General features: G+C 39.9%; 1 protein-coding gene across 2 annotated transcripts in view; it reads right to left on the bottom strand.

The window, feature by feature from the left end:
• Positions 1-19,506, bottom strand: part of NRCAM (neuronal cell adhesion molecule) — a 121,164-nt gene extending 101,658 nt beyond the window's left edge. Inside the window, exons 1-7 of one of the 2 annotated variants that reach the window (XM_065412614.1) lie at positions 19,407-19,506; positions 14,692-14,709; positions 11,933-12,038; positions 8,017-8,213; positions 6,895-7,017; positions 6,304-6,474; positions 3,283-3,394 (exon numbers count right to left, since the gene is read on the bottom strand). In XM_065412614.1, coding sequence (XP_065268686.1) covers positions 3,283-3,394; positions 6,304-6,474; positions 6,895-7,017; positions 8,017-8,213; positions 11,933-12,038; positions 14,692-14,709; positions 19,407-19,497 — 818 coding nt within the window. In that variant the 5' untranslated portion in view covers positions 19,498-19,506. The remainder of the gene's footprint in view (positions 1-3,282; positions 3,395-6,303; positions 6,475-6,894; positions 7,018-8,016; positions 8,214-11,932; positions 12,039-14,691; positions 14,710-19,406) is intronic. The other variant, XM_065412605.1, reaches the window with a different exon arrangement.
• Positions 19,507-22,711: the final 3,205 nt, after the last annotated feature.

Raw genomic sequence — 22,711 nt, 5'->3', positions numbered from 1 at the left:
ATTCTCACTATTTTCCATAGGAGGTGGTGATTTTAGCTGATATCTCACTCTTAGGGTAACAAAGGCACAGAGCACAGCTACTACTGGCGTCCAGAAGCTGCCCGGGTCCCTGTGCCTCTAGCCTGTTTACTTCAATTGTGCCTGCAAAACTCATTGCAAAGTGGCATGGGAAAGTGTTCTATTGCGGAGGAAGGAATAACACAGCCATCCCTAGAAACCTTTGGGACAGGATTGCAGAGTAGCCCCATGGAAGTTTCATTGAGCTCTCCCAGGAGGATAAAATGGACATCCCTACGTACATAAACAAAGTGCTCCGCATCCTGCCCTGTCCCACTTGCCTCAGCCAACCGGGGAATGAAAACGCAGCTGCCATCTCAACTTGTTTGTTGTACCTCTACCTCTTCTCATGTGAGTAAATCAGTGGAAAGTTGATACCTGTGACTTATTAATTTGGGGATGGGATGGGCTCCATCTTTAAATTTAAACACTGTGAGGAAAGATGTATGCACAGACTTACCTGAGATCACTTCCCCTTCATCAGGCTCATCTGTGCTTGCCTGGTGGGACTGGCTAGACTGAGGCGGAGTCTCAAACAGATCCTGGCTTGCAGCATGGTTGAAGCCACCCGCTGCATATCCCCCTCCTCTTCCTCAGTGTTCACAGTAGGGGTTTCTGTATCAGGCTTGTCTGAGGTATCTATGGTGGTCTGTGGGGTGCTGGTGGGGTCTCCAGCAAGTATGGCACGCAGCTCATTGTAAAAGGGACAGGTCTGCAGGGCACCATCAGATCAAATGTTGCGCTCACTGGCCTTGTTATATCCCTGGAGAAGTTTCTTTGCTTTCACATGGCACCGTGGCTGATCCCTGTTGTACCCCTTTGCCAGCATCCTCCATGTAATCTGTTTGTAGATGTTCATGTTTCTACGGCTGGTCCATAGCTGTGCTTGCACAGCCTCTTCTCCCCACAGGGCCAGGAGATTCAATACCTCCTGCCCACTCCAGGTAGCAGTGCATGGAGCCAACACAGTAACTTGGATACAACAAGGATGAGCTGATAGGTGTATTGCAAAGGTGGGCAATCAGGAAGAGACATTTCAAAAAACATCTGGAGAGTTTTAAAGGAGGAGTAGGGGAATGGCTTGCTGTCTCTGTGACCCCTGGGCAGTAGAGTTTACAACTGTAACCAGACCAGTCACTGCCGCAGGGAATGGGGCATTGTGGGACAGCTGCTGGAGGTCTGTTAGGGTTGACACAGGTCACACATTGTCTACACCAGAGGTCGGCAACCTATTGCATGTGTGCCAAAGGTGGCACGCGAGCTGATTTACCATGGCACGCTGCTTCCGGACTGGGGTCCCGGCCGCCGGCCCTGCTCAGCCTGCTGTCGGCCTGGATGAACGGAACCCCAGGCCGGCAGTGGGCTGAGCGGGGCTGGTGGCTGGGACCCCGGCTGGCAGGGGCCAGCGGACAGAACCCCAGACTGGCAGCGGACTGAGTGGGTCCCGCTTTATAGCATGGGGTCCCGGCTGCCGGCCCTGCTCAGCCCACTGCCAGTCTGGGGTTCCATCTGCTGGCCACTGTAAATGTAAAATGTATTACTGGCATGCGAAACCTTAAATTACAGCGAATAAATGAAGACTTGGCATACCACTTCTGAAAGGTTGCTGACCCCTGGTTTACACTCACACTATCAACCTCAGTAGGTCAACTAGGGCTCCCTACTGTTCAGGGAGGTAGTTTTACTGCTTCACTGTAGCAGGGCACTTACATTATCCAGAAATAAATTTGATCATAGATACATGCACAAATAGGTTGACACAAGGTGACTTACGTTGACCTAACTTCGTAGTGTAGACCAGGCCTAAATGTGCTGGGGATGAACCCATCGCAGAGCAGCCCCTGTATTCGGGGAGGCCAACCACCCCTTCTTTTCAGATGCACTCAGTGCAGTTGAAGTTCTGGGCCCACCTCTAAAATATCAGATGATCTGTAGTGTATTGAGATTTTGAAATGCTAATAGCAAATTGTTTGTTTTAACACCACATGTGAGCTGACCAAACTTATGGAGATATATTTTAAAATGTTTAAACGTAAAAAAGTATATTTGTTTCTCCAGTAGAATGTCACCTCTCAAATATAAATAATTCAAGGCAGATATCCATTTAGAAATCTACTATCCAAAATTATATACAGTACGATGTGCTCTCAGTAGTGATGGTGTTAACTAGAAGAACCTAATTTACAACAGCTTAACAGAGCAGAATTTGGCTCCACATGCACTGTTATCTACTAATAAAAAACCACCATGAAATTAGACAAGAGAGAAAAATGCATGATGACACAATGTACTTGGTTAATATTTCAAAATTTTACCCCATTTTGATGCAATCATGTGTACTTTATGCTAACATGGGCCACTGACTGTTTTTTGATCTTGGGGAACCACAGAAGTCTCAACAAGTGATAGAATGTTTCTAGTTCTGCACCAAATCAGTTATGTACCCTTCTCTGCCAATTGCTTATTAAGAGTTAAAAGCGGATGTGTTAGGTAAAATTCATTTATCAAATTGGTAGACTCATTGATAAAAGTATTATTTTGTGATTTCCTATGCACACAGGTACTAGTGGGGGCCACCAAACACTATAATAAAGAAACATAAATACATACCAATTAACAAATTAATTTACAAAGAAAAGCCAGAGATAGGAATAGAATGTGGTCCTAAGGTTTCCCACACAAGTGATTTGCCAGCTATTGTGTAGATGAAGATCAAGTCAGCAGGTTCTTACTTGTCTCTGTAGTTTCGGAGACTTTAGTTATCATAAATGTGAGGGAACACGAGCATTGGCTTGATTCAGGCATGCAGAGGGAACATAACAAACTCTTCCCTACACCTCTGCAGATGCATCCCAAGTGTAGCCTGAAGCACCCATGCTATTCTACTATCTGGCCTCTCTTGTACATAAACAATCAATATTGCTGAGTTTGTGCAGCAGTTTTGTGATGTGTAAAGATTGGCCAGCATAATAAGGGTTGTTTCATTTATGTCCTAAATATGTTTTTAATCTATCAGTATCCAAATATATGTGTCATGTTTTGAAAACAAACACCTCGGTTTTTAGTTTCTATCTGCTTGTCTCTGTGCATCTAACAACGTCTATCATTATGACATCTAGCATTATGCTATGAGTACTTTCTACGGCACTGATGTTCTTTCTGAAATATTTCTCAGTATTTCTACCTTTATATTTAAAGAACATTTTGATTGAAAAAGCAACTCACAATCCTTCTGCAATGCACTCCAGCAAAAGTACATTTCCCCTTAGTTCCACTTTATTACTTGTGCTCCCCACTGGAGTTAAAAGAGTTGGTCGTCTCTCTGTCAATGGCTTGGCTGATTAAAAAAAAATTAGAATAATGAAAACAATCAGAAAGATATTTTTCAAACATATTTCCCAACCCGGCAAAAATCCATCTGCTTCCAATACATATGAATACTGACAGTAAATATATTTATAGTCAGGTATGATGATAGCATATACATTAATATTAAAATGAGGGCTCAGTTTCATGCATATGGGCATTCCAGAATTTAGCACAGGAGTTTTTCTGTGTATTGTTCATTTAATTCAAAAATCCTTTTGTAAGAATTTGCAGAGCTACAAAGGGTTAGGGTTTTGCTCAGCATACTAGAATCCTATCTGGACATAAGAAACATTGTAATATTGGACACATACATTAAAAAGAGCCAACCTGTTCGATATTGTACTTTCATAGGCCCTGATTCTGCAATGTGATGGGTTCATACGGACCCTTACATCTGTGCAGAGCCCCACACACTTCAATTAGGCTTTGCAAAGGTGCAGGAATCATATTGCAGGAATCATATTCAACATCTGATGTTTTCTGTACTTCCACTAACACCACAAATAAGACACAGAAAAAAACTGAACCAAATTAAACCTGTTGTATTCAAAAACATAATGAGAGTGACAAGATATATTGCAGTTTAAAATATGTTTTGCTCAGAATCTTCCAGTCCACAAAGGACTTTTCTCATAAACTTCAGCCATGTCTTGTCCCTTTAAGACATAATTTTAATTTGAATGTTTCGGAAAACCTGAACTATATGATCAAGTGCTTTCTCCACAATAATAAAAATTAAATAACATGGCCAATATATAGACATAAATCTAAACCCAAATTTATACACAGATTACTATATCTGTTCTAAAACCTTTGGAACTTCTTGATTTAATTCAAAGTCTATTACAGTATTTCATAACTCCATTTTAAAATATTAATGATACAGAAATCGGATCAGACTGTTTTCTCGAAATAAACATTATAAAAATACTCCAGTATTCTACTATAATAGCTTAAAACACAGTAGTCTGCTGTGGTATTTTTTTATATGGGCAGCAATATAAAGATGTATATGCCTTGTTTATCTGGACATAGGATTTATTGCTAAATTAAGTCATAAAGAACACATTAAAATAATTTTAGGATGTACATAGAGCATCTCAAATGCTGGTATATGAAATGTGCCTCTTCAGAAGGAAAAGAGACAGAGAAAGGGGAACACAGAAAAAGGCCACACTACAATAAACAATCTGCCCATTTCATGCACTGCAAAAACCCACTCAAGGCTGTGAAAAATCGTGGCAAATTGACTTCTGCAGCCTTGTGTCATGTGCCAATTGAATGGATTTTTAATAACTGTACTCGATATGTCATTCTATTTGCAGGTCATTATTACCCTATTGCAGAAATCCCACCCTTATGGTTTGCTCTCTAACTAAATTTAAATTTTATGTAGACAATTAAAAGTTGTCATGCTCCTGCGATATTTTAGTTTTCAGTAATTGAGGATTAGTGTCTATAGAACCTCAGTTATGGAAAAGGCCTCAAGATAAACAAAATAAAATAATAATATATTTTAACCTATTTTCTATCCATCACATAGAATGTAAAATTGTGGGGCCAGATCCTCAGCTGATGTAAATTTGTGTACCTCCATCAAAGTCAACTGAGCTAAGCAGATTTATACCAGTTGAGGATATGGCCCACAATGTAGAAAAACAGACCATTCAACACGGACTGAATTAAAGTTAATTAAAACAAAAATATCCAGAATTTTGTTTCTCTTAAGTTAATTTTACAAATACATTTAAAAGTATTAGACTTTAATTCAATCTAGTTTTACATTTATGAAACAGATTAAAAATGAATAGTATATTAAGTAAATTATTAAATATTAAGAGCATCTGTTAAAATATTTAAAGCTACTATTAATGCTTATGATATAGCATGTAATATTGACTAGTCCCAGTGATAATGAACGTTTCCACTTACCAATTAAATTAGAGGAAAAACATAAATGAACAGCATAATACAGAAGCAATTAGACAAATAATCTGTAAAATCTGCCAGTGTGACTGGATTCATTTGCTGTAAAAGCTGAGATTTTTGTTGTGTGTCATATTTTTGACATTACATCAAAATTATTTAAGTATTTTTAAAGGATCACACTGTGCCGTCCCTTTGTAAAGTGTATATTATCACCAGTACTAATGGATATATTTATTAGAAATTGGAAAGGGGAGTCAAAGGTAAGTAGCCATGGAGGTGAAGTTAGTTAACTAAATTCTACTATGAAAGAGGGAATACCAGTGGGGATCACCATAACTCACCACCATAAAAATCAGTGTCACTCAAATTAGCAGATATAGTTTCATTCAATGAATCCACTGAAATAAACAGAATATCATGAAGAATGCATACAAGTGGGGTAAATCAGATTACTGGGCATCAAACGTGAATCTCTATGGCCAAGTCGATTTAACAATACAAGCAGAAAGCAATATGTTATTGCAGCTGTCTGCTGATTAATTCATTTGAACAGCCATGATCATTATGAACTGGTGTACGCACATAGGATTGCCAATTCAAATTCAGTATTTATCATACTATAATTTTTAAATAAGTAAAATGTTACAAAATATAGGTGAACTGAGTGAGATATTATTGAAAAGGAAAAATTCAGTATTTAACGTAAAACTTTAAAGGTGAACATGGAAAGTAAAACAGCATGTATTATTTAGGACAGCTCATGTTTTTGCCAAGTATTTATAAAGAAAACTGGATATTAATATTTTAAAGTTGTATAGAATTATTTCTTATTTATTGTGATGAAGATTACAATTTCTCTGTCACATACAACTACTTAATTGTAGGCCAGCAAGTGAAAAATCTAGATAAATACAATATAAATGTATAATTAAGAAAAATAATACTTACTTGAAAACACCTTCACAGAAATAGGTTGCTTCTGCTGTATAGTCTGAGTGTGATTAAATCTCGCATAACAAATATAGTCCTCACGAGTGTCCTCTGGTTTTACATTAGAAAAATAAAGGTCTCCATTTAGACCTTGGGAAACTCTTTCATTTTGAGGCAGCCTTTGGAAAGCTAAGTAAAAACAAGGGCACATTTATTTTCATTATAATACATAAAGAAATACATTAGTGATCTGTGGACCCCAGATGTGACCTACCTTCTGCCTTTTGTAATGTCTCATCTCTTTGTAAGTGCTCTCAGCTGCTTCCTTATCTCCCCTCAAAAATACGTCAGCAAATATAAAACCACAAGACACATGCAGACAGCCCCTAACCCTCTTTGCACCCACTGCTCATGAGCAGCCTCTCTGCTGGCATGGCCCTTCCTGTTCTGTGGAACTGTGCAGCCTTGCACAAGGAGAGACTGGATTTTATCCTCACTGAGTAACTACACTGTCTGCTGCAATTTTTCATAAGTAATTACAAATTACTTAGAACAGTAATAAAAATGGTCAAGAAATATGTTATTTATGCAGATTTAATATAAACTTACAATTATCCATCCAAAATATTATAGGTGGTGGTAAGCCAACTGGAGGGCTGCAGTGAAGTACTAGAGGATCACCTTCTCTGACATGTTTTGGTTCTACTTTTTCTTTAGTCCACAAGGGGGATCCTGTAGAAGATAATTTTCACATTCATAAACACTCTGGATTGATAAAGTTCCAGAACCCCACGAAAGAACGATATATGTAACATAATTTAAAAGGAACGGTCTTCTGACATTTACTGTACACGGATTATAACTTCTACTTCTGAGTAGTTGTGTTGTCTTTGGAAAAAAGAAAGGTTTCATTATATTGTTGTTTATACGTTTTAGAGAATCATTGCTTTATTCTAAATAATCAAACAGAAAGGGATTCTTCTGGGTAATCACTAACATTTAACAAGTTTGATTCAGGATAATGTAGAAAAGCAATGCATACAATTAGAAAAAACAAAGTCAGACAGTTCTAAAATGGCATTACATGTGGAGAGATTTAACAAAGACTATGGTAAAAATAAGAGGAGCTCAAGAAAATACATTTGCGCTGAAGAGCTGTGATGTTTGAAAAGTACGACAATATAATACCACAATAAATTTTAAGATTTGGGGACAGGAGGGATATGTGTGTTTGTCTCAATATACTCCATGTTAGGCGTTTGTTTAAAAAAAAAGAAAGAAAGAAAGAAAGAAAGAAAGAAAGAAAGAAAGAAAGAAAGAAAGAAAAAAAAAGTAATTACTTTGCAAGAACAGATTTTTTTTTAAAAAAGTACTCCACATCACAGAAATATGTTAAAGATTTACAATTCTTTTTTCTAATTGTAATGTTTTATACACTGTCCAATTTTAAACATGACAAATGAGTCAGACATACTGAAAACCAGGAAAACATATTGGGTGTTTAACTTACTAAGGAACTTTGGAGAAAATTGGCAGCTTTTCATGCAGTATAGCACTAAACTAGAATATCAGAAACTGTACAATTACCTTCTAACAAGATCGCTTTGATGATTAAAAAGATGTCTTTTTTTTTTAAAGGAAAGGAAAAAAGAAAATAATTAACCAAAAAGTTCACAATAAAAAAATAAGTACAAATGTTTCAGGTTTGATGAATTTTAGAGTTACGCTTACTGGATGGGCGTATAACAATGTTATTGGAAATTGCTGCTCCACGTTCATTCCTTGCTGTACACTGATATACTCCTTCATATGCTTCTGCCTTTCCGCCATTCATAATGTTTATTACAAGGGTTCCTGAGTTTGGCTTCACTGTTACCCGTGCATCTTTATCTATATCAAAATGAGTTCCATTACGGGTCCATGAGAAACTAGAATCATAAATACAAGAATAGGAAACTAATTACTAAAGATTTGGAAAAAACAAGAAAAATAACTTCAGAAAATCTCTTAATACATAGAGATTTTTGTGTGTCGCATAAAAATGTGGCTTAAGAACAATATATTTGAATTATTTAACTGGGAAATGAGTAATAAACACACATGCTTTGAGACAAAAGACTTGGCTACACTCGTTAATAGATGCCATTTTAAGGTCAGCAGTTTTGCTATATATTATTTATATTATTTAAAATTACAAATTATAAATTATTTATAATATTTATATTATAAAATTACACAGAAGGATTGATAAGCTAATCACAGAGAAAAAAATGCTTTCATTTTCCACTAAAGATGATACAGTGAAATCTGCTAGAATTGATATTGTTAAAGCTGCATTAGCATTTCCATTATAAACCCCATTATTCAAAGGGTTTATAACTGCCCTGTAAGAATTTGTTCTGGGCTGAAATGTGTCATATAAGGTCTCAGCAGGAGATCATGTCTCTTAATTGGTTTGTCCATTTTTTAAGTTACCAGAGTGAATAAAAAGGTAATATTGTGGGTTTGATTGCTTTTCACTACTCTAATGCAAACAGTTGTGATTCTATACATTAAATTTTGCATTCGCGTAGGCCATAACCAATCTGTTACTTTTGGTGTTACCTAAAACAACTGATGTTTTGTAAAGCAGCTGCTGAGAATGTACAGTATTACAATTCATAAAGATTTCTTTTCAGGAAAAGAAATAGATCCACAGTATGCCACTCCTACTGCTCTAAAAATGCATTCATAATATATATTCTCTTACTTCCAAAAATACATTGATACAATGCTAGGATCGTGATTATATGGCTGCACCTCATGAAGTGCTGAGCACATACAACCCCAAGTGTAGTCAGTGGGTGCTGCTGATACTCATTACCTCTCAGGATCAGACCCTTAAACATACAAAAGTCGGCCATACATTGCACATTTATATTTGATTACTAGTGAGATTTTTACATATAAATCTAAATACATGTAGTACAAGTGAAATTCAACCAACTCAGCAGGGTTCACACAGCTTAAACTGTGGTATGTCCTCCTATGGTTGAACAGTGCAGGAGAGTTTCTGTAATCCATGAGCACCACGAGTGGAAGGTAGATGGGGTTCAATTTTAGCTTCAGATAGATAGGTGTGGAATGGGCAATGTAGGAGCCTGAACTTGGAACTCCGAGATTAAAAGCATGAGTTTCTGTTGCTTGACCTAAAAAGACAGCTTGTTAGCTAGAAGCAGTAGCACACTCAGAAGCCTCAATCTATGGTTTAGTCCAGGGGTTCTCAAACTTCATTGCACTGCGACCCCCTTTTGACAACAAAAATTACTACACGACCTCAGGAGAGGGGACCAAAGCCTGAGCCCACCTGAGCTCCACTGGGCCCGGGGGGTGGGGCTGGGCAAAATCCAAGCCCTGCTGCGATGGTGGTGAGGGCCAAAGCTTGAGCCCCGTCACCCCAGATGGGGGGGGGGGTACAAAGCCCAAGGGCTTCAGCCCCAGGAGGGGGGCCTGTAACCTGAGCCCCGCCACCCAGAGCTGAAGCTGTTGGGATTTGGCCCCAGGCAGTGGGGCTCGGGCTTTGGTCCCAGGCTCCAGCAAGTCTTGCAGCCCACTTTGGGACCCACAGTTTGAGAATCCCTGGTTTATACAATAGCAGGGGACAAAGAGGTACATTGCACTAACCCTCTCCCTAGCAAACTTCAGAGTTCCATAGCCGTGCTAATTCCCATTTGTGTCTGCAGGGATCTAACCCAGAACCACTTGATCTAAAAGTTGAGCCTCTACTGCTTGACCTATTGTATCAAGTCAATTAGCTCAATCAAAAAACATATTTGGTCACATAGTGCCTATGAAAATAGGCATAACTAAACTCAGGTTGTCCCCGTCTCATCACTTCTTCCCTCCCCCCTTCCCCCGCTTTCCTTTGGAAAATGCACTAGAAAATTCAAGCACTTTACAAACTACAGTAAGCATTACAAATTCATCATCTCACTCAACACAGAGTTTTTAGAGAATGTCATTACCTCTGTTAAAATAGAAATCCTGGTGCAGCATTAACTCTAGAGATGCTACCGTACTCTATAACAGACGTGTGACATTAAAAACATCTTACAATAAAAACATTGAGAGCACAGGAGAGAAAGTCTCCCTGCTCTTGGGTCTGGTGTCCAGCATCACAACTGCCCCCAGATGCCAGAAGGAACAATTCCATGAGAAGTCCTGCTCAGCCCTGGGTTGGAGTATGTCTATGAGCTCTGTGGGGTGAAGAATGCTTAGTGTAGTTTGCATAGAGCACATTTGTGAGTGGAGCATGCTCAATACACAAAATGTTTGGTGAACTTTACTTCCAGCCTCTATCAAACCTCTACTGAACATAGACAAATGGTAATTTTCATATGTTTATAAACTGAATAAATTCAGGTGGATTTTCATGAGGACACCAAAAAGAACCTCTCTTTGATCCCATAGTCACATCCCTGAATATTTTCAAGACCCCACTCTAAAAACTGGAGGGAATTAGAGCTTCTCAATAAAAGTTGTAAGATTTTTTTTTAACATTGGCAAAACAATATATATTTGCTTACCCTCATTAAATAAATAAATAAAATAAATTAATGGAGATATCCCATCTCCTAGAACTGGAAGGGACCTTGAAAGGTCATCGAGTCCAGCCCCCTGCCTTCACTAGCAGGACCAAGTACTGATATTGCCCCAGATCCCTAAGTGGCCCCCTCAAGGATTGAACTTACAACCCTGGGTTTAGCAGGCCAATGCTCAAACCACTGAGCTATCCCTCCCCCGCTTTCTAGAAAACAGCTGAACTCTTTCTGCTGAAACTTTGCAAACAATTCAGCCTAACATGCAGACATGTAGCATAGAAAATTTCAGCCAGAATTATTAAAAATTGGTAAAGTTATAAGCAACTGAAAAGAGGGTCTTATAATGGAATTATAGAGAGCCTTAACTATAGGCAGCACCACCACCTCTGCCTCTAATATACTCTGAGTAATATGAAAGCTATAAAATAAACCTAGAAAATCAAGGAAACCCAAGTTTAAGCTGACACACATTCCTTAGCTCATTGCATTTTGCTCACAAAATTGTACAATTTAGAAATCATGGAATACATCAATCAAGCAAATAATGGTGCAGACCATGGATGAATTTGAGACCTCCACTTTCAGCCTTGTTCTAGCAGTTATGTGTGCTCATACACCACCTGCATTTTAGAAATTCCACCAGGATATCCAAGGATGGAAGGTGATCAGACCAGTGCTATGATATGCTTTGTAGTGCCCCCCATGTACAGCTGACTACTCCTCTTACTGTAATGATCCCCTTACTGATTTTCCTAGTGAAAACTTTAAGAGGATGTTTCAAAATTGTAACGCTATACATTTTTAGAATGTTTCTATGGTACTGTTGTTCAGTACAATGTCCTCAGCACTTTCATGGGAAGGGCTCACTTAATGCAGATATTATTACTATTATAAAAATAACAAGGATGGTAAACATAAGACTTCACACTGATTTGATGTTACTAGTTTAGATTAAAGCTGTGTGTTAGTCTAGAAAATTACTTCATTTCCTCTTAGTTTTCATATTTGTTATTCTAGATTTTCTACATTATTTCTGTAACTGCAAAAACAATAAAAGTAGTACTAACCTAGGAGGTGGCTTTCCTTTTGCTTCACATTGTATTACAATATTCTCTCGAGGGTCAACAATGTAGTCTTTTGGAGATTGCTGAGTTATTGTTGGAGGCTGTGATACTTTATTGCAGAACATAATTAAGAAACATTAAGAAACAATGATATTTTCAAGGTACCAACACACCAGTGTTATAGGCAGAAAAGACAAAATTAGCAACAAAAAACTGGTATTAAAGTATCCTTTGCATTCAAAAGGCAAGATGCTCTACTGTTGTAAATCAGGTTAGCTCTATTCATTTCAATGAAGCTGTACTGATTTACCACAACTGAAGACCCTTCCCAAGAGGTTTCATGGATGTTCCTTGTTTAATATACTACAGATATACTCATTCAATATTTGTGAAGTCAAAGGACACCTGAATCCTTAAAGCCAACAAATATTTCAAAACAAACAAACAAGAGCCCCAATTTACACTTGAAAAGAGCTCTCTTCAGTGTACACAAACCAATCAAAAGTGATGTACATTGTTTTCAGTTTATAAACATTGGATGTGTTTCGAACACTCCAAGTAGGAGTCCAGTTTGCACTAAATTTCAGTGGTAACATGACTAATTCACACTTGAGGTATGATTTAAGGAAAACTACATTTCAGGAGTAAAAGAATTTTTGCATAAATTTGTACCTGAAAGTTTGACTATAGCTTAAGTGTTTAGAAAAATAAGTATATCCAGATACTGACACATTTGGGAATTCTGTATCAAAAATAGCACTTGTAGAATTTTTCCATTTTATTCTCCTAGTACCGAACAAACCTAAAATGGATTTTGCATTTTCTACCTTTTCCATAAAATAATAAGGAATATCCATTTTGCTGAATTGCCCAAGGATGAACAAGAGATGTCCGGGTCAGTCAAGTGCTCAAGAATGATTGGCATGGTTTGAAACTCATTCTCCTGGTGAAGGAGTTGGTGCCAATCTATGAAAGTAATTCGCAATCATTTACCATTGACTGCACCTCTCTTTGCACAGAAAGGAATGCAAAATTTCATGACAAAAAAAGGAGTTGCAGACAGTGACAATCAATGTCTTACTGCATATCTCACTCTCAATCTGTTTTACACTACAGTGGCTGCCAGGGTATCATTACAGTAGTTCAGAGTTCTATCCCTGAATATGTTCAGCTTTAAATAAATAAAGTCAATGAAATCCCTTGGCCTATGACTTCCTCACATATTCTGCTTTTTTCCAGAGTAAATTCCTCTGAAAACAAATGTAAATTATTGTGCACGTAAGCATGTACACCCCAGTATACACTTAACCACTGAATTATCTGAACTGATCTGTAAGGGTATCATCCTGAAACCCTTACATAGGTAAAAAAATGTTCACTGAGAAAAATATTCACCATAAAGTTCCTCTTGGACACTTCTGTATGTAAGAATTGTAGCACTGGGACCTTAAGATTGCACTAAACATGCTGCAAAGGAGTCATAAAACAACTACGCATGATTTTCCAGCTAGAAGTTGGTTAGTACCTCAAAATTAGAAGAAGTCTTAGTAACAAGGATCCTGATCCTAACAATGGGAGTTGAGAGTGCACAGCATCTCACAGGAGGTGCTCAAGTGCCTCACAGTACTGGGCCCTAACTGTCCCACTAACAGGAAGGTACTGAAATTCTGAGAGCTAATCTTTTTTACAAATTTTGGACAGTTTTCATTAACTCATTGCAAATGCATATTTCTCTATTTGACTAGCTAATACATATCTTGAAAAGAGAAAGAGAAATGGTTTCACAAGGGGCCAACCATTCCAGGATATACTTCCCAGTGCGCTGTAGTGGGAGTTGAACATCCCCATTTCCTGGAATAGCAAGGTGGATATGTTCAAATACCATGGTAACATGGCATAGTATAATACCCTATATAGAATAGAACAGAACAGGTCCTTCAGGGTTAGCATCTCCTTTCCTTCCTCACTGCATACAGGAAAGTGATTGGGAGGTTTTCTTCCCAGGATGATGACTCTTCACATGTTCCTGTAGAGAAGCAGTCAGAGGCTAGTTCTTTTCCCCTCTGAGGAACAGTTCTCAGGGCCAGTATACCCAGTGTTCTAAGATGGCAAAAGTGCTGTCTGAAAAGGGGTACAATCTGAGCACTTTTGTAATACAGTATATTGATAGCACCTGATGCACATATAAGACCTCAATCCAGCATCAAGACCTGAAAACATTCAAACCTATGTGGAGTCCCATTGTACTTGAACTCACTGGACTCAAGATGGGCACAATGTCCATGTTAGTGCATCCTGAAGGAAGACTGGACCTAGTTTATTTACTGTATGCACTGTTTAAAAAGAAATAAAAATTTCTCCACCATCAGAGGTATAAAAAAATGAGTGGGTCATATTGTCCCTGCCTTATGCATGCACACCTCTCAATGAATTCAGTTTCACCAAATGTTTTTACTCCTGAAAGTAGCAATAGCAAATTGCTTTAAAAAAAAAATTGTAAGACTCTTACTGTTCAGGTAAAGTAAAATCAAATTGTGTTTGAATGTTTTATTTTATAAAAATACCTTCAAGCTGACATGTATACAATAGTGTTTTCTTAACACTGCATGCACAAAACATTTAGCCACAGCAAACACAACTGTGAACAAATACCAGATCCACATTATTTGGACTTTACACTTAATGCTCAACAAAATAAGTATTAATTTTAAGCAGCACACATTTTATTTTTCACTATCTATTTTTTGTGGACAGAAACTTACATTCTTTGAGAAGTATTGCTTTTCCCCCCATCAGAATCAGCAGGTGAATGGGCAAACAAAGATTAAAGAGAATCATTTGTTAGTAAGAAGAAACTTAGCATCTTAGAGAGGGAAGGTAAGTATCTCTGATATATACGTGGTCATTTATAAAGAGAACATTTTACCACAGTGTAATATCTGAAATACTAAAAACATTTCCCATTGTGTCAGGAAATACTACAGTAGCTCAGATTCCACCGTATAGGAAACTGCTCTGAAATGCTCACTTTTTAATGTCAACCATGGTATGTGGCATTGACCTAAAAAGGACATAGAACATTGATTTGGAAGTATTGAGGAGACAGGAAATCAGAATTAATAGAGTGCATTGCCCTCATGCTGCAGCCAAAATCAATCTACCCATATGACCATATGGAAATACAAAGGAAATGCTTAAAGCTAAAATAACTCTTACAAACACAAAAGCATCTAACTCTATTCCACAGACAGGCAATTAATTTCAATTTGAAAAATAACTGAAAAGTACAATTAATCTTCCCTGTCACATGCTACACTATATGATCTCATCCTTATATCAGTTACTTTGCATATGGTCCCATCTTCAATAATATTTCAGAGAATGAAAAGACTAAAACTACCTTTCATTACCTACACTGTTGATCATCCCTTGGTCACACTGAGATAATTAAGAATTTTCTGATTGTTTTTACCATTATTTATAAAAACAATAATTTAGCTACAGACATTTGTTCAGATTCTTTGTTTTCTTCGTTAATGGATATTTATCTGTATCAGCTGAAAAATCCCTGCCTCTATATTATATACTCAGACAGAATTACTGAGGTCAAGGTAGGAGGGCATACTTCTTTCTTGTTAAGAGCTGGCATTATATAGGTAAGAGGTCCATTTGTGCTGTCTATTGAAGGCAGGTTAATCTAATCTAAAGCATTGCTTTTACGGTCTTTCATGTGCCCAGATACCACTGTGATGGGCACATTAAAATCATTCAAATAAACTATATACATTTCAAACCTAAGAAGGGGATTGAATTACTTTTCTTTTTATTGTGTAAAATTAAAGAGCCAGGGAAACAAATTCTACTTAGAAAACACAGGCATTCGTACCTCATGCTTTAAAAATCACAGAACGGCAGTTTAGTAATGTAGTGCTGTAAGGGCATTTACAAGTCCAGTCTCATTTAGATATATTGATTTTGTTATAGAAATGAAGGTCATTAGTTTGAAATATTTGGGAAATGTGTAGGGAAAAACCCGAAATGCTTGCAATTTAGGTGTATTGTTATTAAAGAAAAACAAGCATTTACAGTAGTGGATGTAGACATATGTTTGTGGAAGATTATAATTTAGAGACACTCCCTCATAAGGGACAGTATTATGAATATAAGAATTTAGAGATGTAAGCTGGAAGCTGGCAATGAGAACATTATGTAGCTGTGTACAGCAGTTCACCACAGAATCTCTCTAGTTTGTTTTATTAAAAATTTTATTCCTTTCTCATTCATTGGTTTGTTGCTTAATGAACCCCAAGATCATTACAGTAGATAATTGTTTATTACAGACAACACTGCGGTAAAGGAAACCATGCAGATTAGAGACATCAGTGAATTTGCTCACGTATTAATCCCTGTTATCAGTGGTCCTGAATTGTCCTTTCAGACAATTGGTTTAAGACAGGCATAGCACCTAAGGGGGAACTTGTGGCTCAGAATTCTGAAACATGGCCCATGACCATACTGATCTTCAAAATGGAAGTGCAGCCAGACGCCTTGAATGCCCTGAATAAAGTTGCAGAACTACCTTATTGCCTTTTAGTCCCTGCAGGCTACACCACTAGCTCGAAGATGAAGGGGGCTGTTTTACACCAATTAGGAATCTACCTCAGACTCCCAGCAAATTGCCCATATAACCCTTGGTGTAGCAAAGTTTGAGTTTCCCTGTCTTAAAATTAACATCTGTTAAATTTTCCGTTAAATATGACTAGATTTAAACTGGGTTTCTCTGTTCTACGTGGTTATAATCAACGGAAGTGTTCAATATAGGAACATAGCAATTGCTGCACTGGACCAGACTGATGGTCCATCTAGTCCAATGTCCTGTCTCTAACAATGGCCCGCACCAGATGTTTTAGATGAAGGTGTAAGAACTCCACAGTAGATAGATGTAGGGTTATCTGCACCCCCACATTAGGTCTCATCCCAGTCTGTAATAATTAGAGATTGTCGTAAACCCAGAAACATGGAGTTTTCATACCCCTTCCAAAATTGTCATTAGCGTTACCTACAACAACTCTGGATATTATTCTTATCCATATAACGATCCAATTCCTTTTTAAATCTTGTTAAGTTCTTAGCCTTAGCAACTTCCTGCAGCAGTGAGTTCCACAGTCTAATTACATATGTGGAACAGTTACTCCTGGGGGAATTCTGTGCCATTGCACAATGCAGAATTTTGCAGAAATTAACATTGTGCACGCAGAATTTCCTTTCCCCCACAGAAATGGGCTTCAGTGCTGTGGGCCACCACTAGGGGCCACTAGACCAGACAGAGCCCAGCTCACACATAGAAGACACTGCTGGGGGGAGGGGGAGAAAGCTAGAGGGTTCCTGGCAGCTGCAGTTATCAGCACATCCTCAGGGAAGGAGACGGCAGCACGCAGGAAGCTCCATGCAAGCCTGGGACCAAGCATCAGGCTGTTTCACCCTCTGGATCCCTGGGCTCTGGGATGGGTATTTAGGCTGGGGGAGCCACGGCTTGGCTCTGGGGGCGAGAGAGGGTGGATGTCTGGGCTCTGGGGGGCGCGGGGGTATCTGGGCAAGGGTGGGCCCTGTGGCTGGGCTCTGGGGGGAGGTATCTGGGCCAGGGGGGCCCCGCAACTGGGCTCTGCAAGGGAGAGGTTTGGGTATATTGGCTGGAGGGGTACCATGGCTGGGCTCTGGGGGGGAGGAAAGGGGGCAGAGAAACAGGAACTGGGTTTTCATAGGGGTTTCTTTAACTCTCTACTCCTGGGGGAATTTTAGTGTGTGTCTGTATTGTTACAGACATACTTTCTGACAGGTATTTTGAAATAAATTACCAAAATAACTGACACTGGTGTGATTATGTAGTGTTATTTTGACAAATATAATTTGCAGAATTTTGAAATACTGCGTGAAGAATTTTCAATTTTTTGGCACAGAATGCCCCAGGAGAAAACACTATTTCCTTTTATCACTTTTGAATTTGCCATTTTTTAATTTAATTGAACATCTCCTTGTGCATGTTAGGAGACAGGGAGAACAGAAGCTCCAGATCTACTTTCTTCGTACCATTCATTATTTTATATAGTTGTATTATGCCCCTTCTTATTTGTTTTCTTTCTAAGGTAAACAATCCCAGCCTTTTCAATATCTCAACATGTAAGAAGGTTCTCATGTCCCTAACCATTTTCATTACCTATTTCTGAACCCTCTATAATTCTGAAATACCCATGTGAGATGGCACGAATAGTACTGCACAGTACTGTGGATGAAGCTGCACCACTAATTTCTACATGGCATTATAATATTTTACGTATTATTCTCCATCCTATTCTTTATATATTGTACCATCTTGTTTGCTCTTTTGACTGCATCTGCACATTGAGCAGAGATCTTCATTGAGATATCTACCATAACACTTAGGTCTCTTTACTGAATTGATACTTTTACTTTTATGTAGTTTATTTTTAGTATTTTACACACACACACACACACACACACACACACACACACACACACACACACACATTCACACACACACACCTTTGTTAAAAGAACATTATTAAGGTCGCAAAGTCAAGCATTCCAAATTTAGGAAATGCCACTCTAACAGGGTGACCTGCTCCCTGGGGTGCCAGGTGGCCTGGGGCAGAGATGCTAACCTTGGGATATTTATGAAAAAAAAATAGGTAGGAATTAAGGAGGTTGCTTGCAGCTCTTTCTCCCCCACTACCCTCTCATCTCCCTCCCAGCTCCCTGAAGAAACTAGGACCTCCTCCCGCCGGCTTTCCACACCTCTCTGTCTATGGCCAAAGGGGGGAGATCTGAGCCCCCTGGCCCTCCCTTGTTGCACCCCGACCCCCCTCCCACCTGCAAACAGGGAGAAGGGGAGGATTGGCCCTGGGGAAGCTGTCCCCCTATGCCGCCTACGGCTCTTAATTACCTTTGCCAGTCCTGGGCCAGGACCTCCTCCCTGGAATGATCCATGGGAGAAACAATGTATTTTTCTCCAGCCTGTTCCTGAAAATGACTGAACTGTTTAGGTTGAAATTTTCCAAAAAAATCCAACCTAAGGCAGACACCAGGCATTGAACATGGAATGGAAAATTTCAGCCAAAATGGTCAAAGTTCAGCAAAGTATTAAACTACTGAAGACAGGGTCTTATAATGGGAAGTGTTGGGCCACCTTAACAATACCAGCCCGGCTTATAATAGATACTTTTAGAAATTTGTCATAATTATGGAAATCTTCCATCAGTCATCATCAGGCTAATAATTATAATGTAGGCCATTTTATTTGTACAGTTCTTTTAAAACATTATAAATTGAAAGTAAACAATGATTAAAATGTTTTGATACATAGATTCTCCATCATTTGCTAATACATTCTCAGTGTTTGGTTTTAGATGTTGTCATTATCTTCCATTATAACACGCTTATTTCACAAGTTAATACTTACGATCAAGAGGTACTTCCAATGCAGTAATCATCTGGCACAGAAAGAGAATCAGGGAAGCTCTGCTTGCAGATATGGTCTTTTTTGTCATCATTATTTTAAGATGGATTAGTTAACTCCCACTGAGACAAACAAGCCCAACTTTCTTTTCTTCTTACCAAACTAGATGTTGGAATAATTATGTAAATGTAACCAAGGAAGCTGGAAGAGAAGAATAAGAGAATAATGATGTAACAATACTACAGAGATGTTTCATCAGTAGAGAATTAGTTCATATATTATACTTAGGACTAAGAACAGTGCCCAATCTTTTGGCCTCAGAGAAATTTAAGCCACTCATCAAAGCAAACCTAAAAGCTGCAAGGAAGACTTAGCTCATGATTAAGGCTACGTTTATGTCACGGATATGATATGCTGGTGTATTCTGAGACCCCTGAGCAGCACTGCCATTATGTCCAGTCTGTCTTGGAGAGATTACAGAAGCATGACTTGCACGCCAAACTAGAGAAGTGCATCTTTGACGAGGCCACCACTGAATTTTTAGGTTACATCATCTCCCTGGAGGGCATTCAGATGGACCCGCAGAAGGCGAAAACCATCCACAACTGGACAGCATCCCAGACCTGCCAAGAACTTCAGTGCTTCTTGGGCTTCACGAATTTTTATAGGCAATTCATCACCAACTTTTCTGAACAAAAAGCCCTCCTGACTTCCCCCCTTCATAAAGCCATTCAGTTCATTTAGTCAACTGAAGCCCAGCTTGCTTTTGACCAGCGTAAGATCAGTTTCACCATAGCCCCAATTCTGGCACACACTGACCTGACTTGCCCGTTTATAGCGGAAGCGGATGCATCCAACATGGCCTCAGGGCAGTACCCTCACAGAGGCTCAGACCCTAATTAGTTTTGCACTCATGTGCATTCTACTCTTGGAAACTCACCACAACAATCCTGGGGTGGCATCACCCCAAAGAGGGCCCAGAACGGGGAGCGTTGGTATAAGAACCTGGAGGACTAGAACCTGGAACCATGGTGGTTCTGGGCAGCTGACGCTTTCACATCACCATTGGAAGCTTAGCCTGTGTTTCTTCTGGAGGACCAAGTGAAGCTAGACACTGCCGGAAGTATCATCCAGCAGGGTCTGAGTGGTGGGCCACCACAGCCCACTGATTGGCTCAAGTTAGTATATAAACCAGGAGCCCATCATGGGGAGCTGTCTGAACAGTGAGACAGACCACCTTCTTGCTTCCGCTCCAGACTGTGCCTTTCTGTGGACACTAGACTCCGGCTGCTGACCCTCATTCGTCTCCAACTCTGCTACTTGCCTGCTGTCTGTAACCTGGTGCCTGAGTGTGACTCCCTGGTATCCGGACCCCGCTCAACTCTGACTTTGCTACTCATCTCCTGACTAGTGTACACAGGCCGTCCATGACCCGGCCCTGACAGGAACAGAGGATCTGTGAATTCTGTAAGTGTCCAGTGGATCAGGGCCTGGCCATTCCAGGGAGATGCTCAGAGGACACAGGAATTGGAATGTGCCTGCCGTTAAACTGTAAAGAGAGAGTGGGGTCTACATAGTCCTGAAAGTCAGTGCTTGTGTTTCCAGAGGCTGGTGCTGTTGGGGATCTGACCCACAGACAAGACTTCCTCATGCTAAGGGCAAGTGGTAGCAGGGTGCCTCACAACCCTGGGAAGCATCACACATACACAGAAAATAACATTAACCCAAAAAGAGAGGAAAATCTCTTGGAAATGTTTGTTTTTTTAGATAAATGTGTTTGGAGCAAAGGTAGCAAGATAGCAACTACCTTACAAAGAGCAACTAGCTGAGATTACATAAAATAAGATGGGACACGGGATCTCGTATAACTGCAAAAACATCATATGCCTAAAATTAGCTCCTCCCAGGAGAATTTCTTGGACTTGCCTTTTTGGGCAAAACAGCTCACAAGGACTCCTGACTGCAGTGAACTTTTTACACAGTGGTGGAAAATAAGGAAAATACTTTTCTTTGTTTGCATCCTATTAGGGTTTCTGATGAAACTGGAAAGTACATCCCTAAATATTTGTACAGCACTTAGCACAAGGAGGCCTCTTTCAGGTTCAGGGCCCACAAGTGTTACTGCAATAAAAATATTAGATGATCTATTATAATTGCTTTACCACTTGCACAAGGATAATTGATTAAATAACAAATAATAACAACTACATTTTAAGTTATTACACAGGGCTGTACTCTCAGGGCCAGATTAACCCACCAGAGGTAAAATACACTTTTTGGCCCCTATCTTCTCATGAATAACAATAAACAGCCATTCAGTACACTCTCCGCAGTTGGGCTGGCCACGCTGTGGATCTGCTGGACCATTTGTTCATGTTCCTGTTGTTCAGGGGGCTGCGTATCATGACACTGGTCACAGTGCCACTCACTCAAATTTGGTCTGATCGCCCTACTGTCATGGCAGGTGAGCGCCCCAAGCAGCAGCAGGATGAACAGCTGGTCCCGCAGCATGGCCAGCCCGGCTATGGTGAGCAGAGTGTATGGCTGTTTGTTGGGCACCAGCCCCGACCCCACCAATGCATTTGGGCCCTAGGCATATGCTTAGTTTGCCTGTGCATTAATCCAGACCTGCATACTCTACCCTTGAACTTTGTTCAAGCTTCCCCTTGACGTCAGTGTGAAGTCTGTTGTGAACTGAAATTTATATCCCAAACCACAACCAGAAGTGGAATTTGGCCCTCCTCACAGAATGACTTTGACATCCATGAGTTAGACCAGGGGTCTCAAACACGCGGCCCGCGGGCCGAGTTATTTCCGCAGCCTGCCAAGCTCCCTGTCCCCCCGGAGTTATTTCCTGCGGCTGCCAAGCTCCCCTCACCCGCCAGCCCCCTTTCCCCCCAGCGCGCCGCATCCCCGCTCCTCTGCCTACCTCCAGGCGCTTCCGGAGGCCAAACAGCTGTTTGGCAGCGCTTAGCACTTTCCAGGAGGGAGGGGAGCCGCGTGCTCAGGGGAGGAGGCAGAGAAGAGGCAGGGCAGGGGTGGGGATTTGGGGAAGGGGTTGGAATAGGGGCAGGGAGGAGGCGGAGAAGGGGTGGGAAGAGGCGGGGCAGGACCTCGTGGAAGGGGTGGAGTGGGGGTGGGGCCGGGGGGCTTTTGTATCTTTATATGAAAAGGTGTCAGTGATGCGGCCTTCAGGCCAATGTGGCCCTTGTGGTGATTTGAGTTTGAAATCCCTGATTTAGACAAAGCTCTCAGCGCTATGGGACCACACCCCAGATGAGCTTTGGCCTTCAATGATTCCACTCCCC

This window comes from Emys orbicularis, chromosome 1, assembly GCF_028017835.1.
Source record: "Emys orbicularis isolate rEmyOrb1 chromosome 1, rEmyOrb1.hap1, whole genome shotgun sequence".
NCBI classification, from domain to species: domain Eukaryota; kingdom Metazoa; phylum Chordata; order Testudines; family Emydidae; genus Emys; species Emys orbicularis.
The sequence above is the reverse complement of the archived record's forward strand: the minus strand, read 5'-3'. Positions and strand labels throughout refer to the sequence as shown.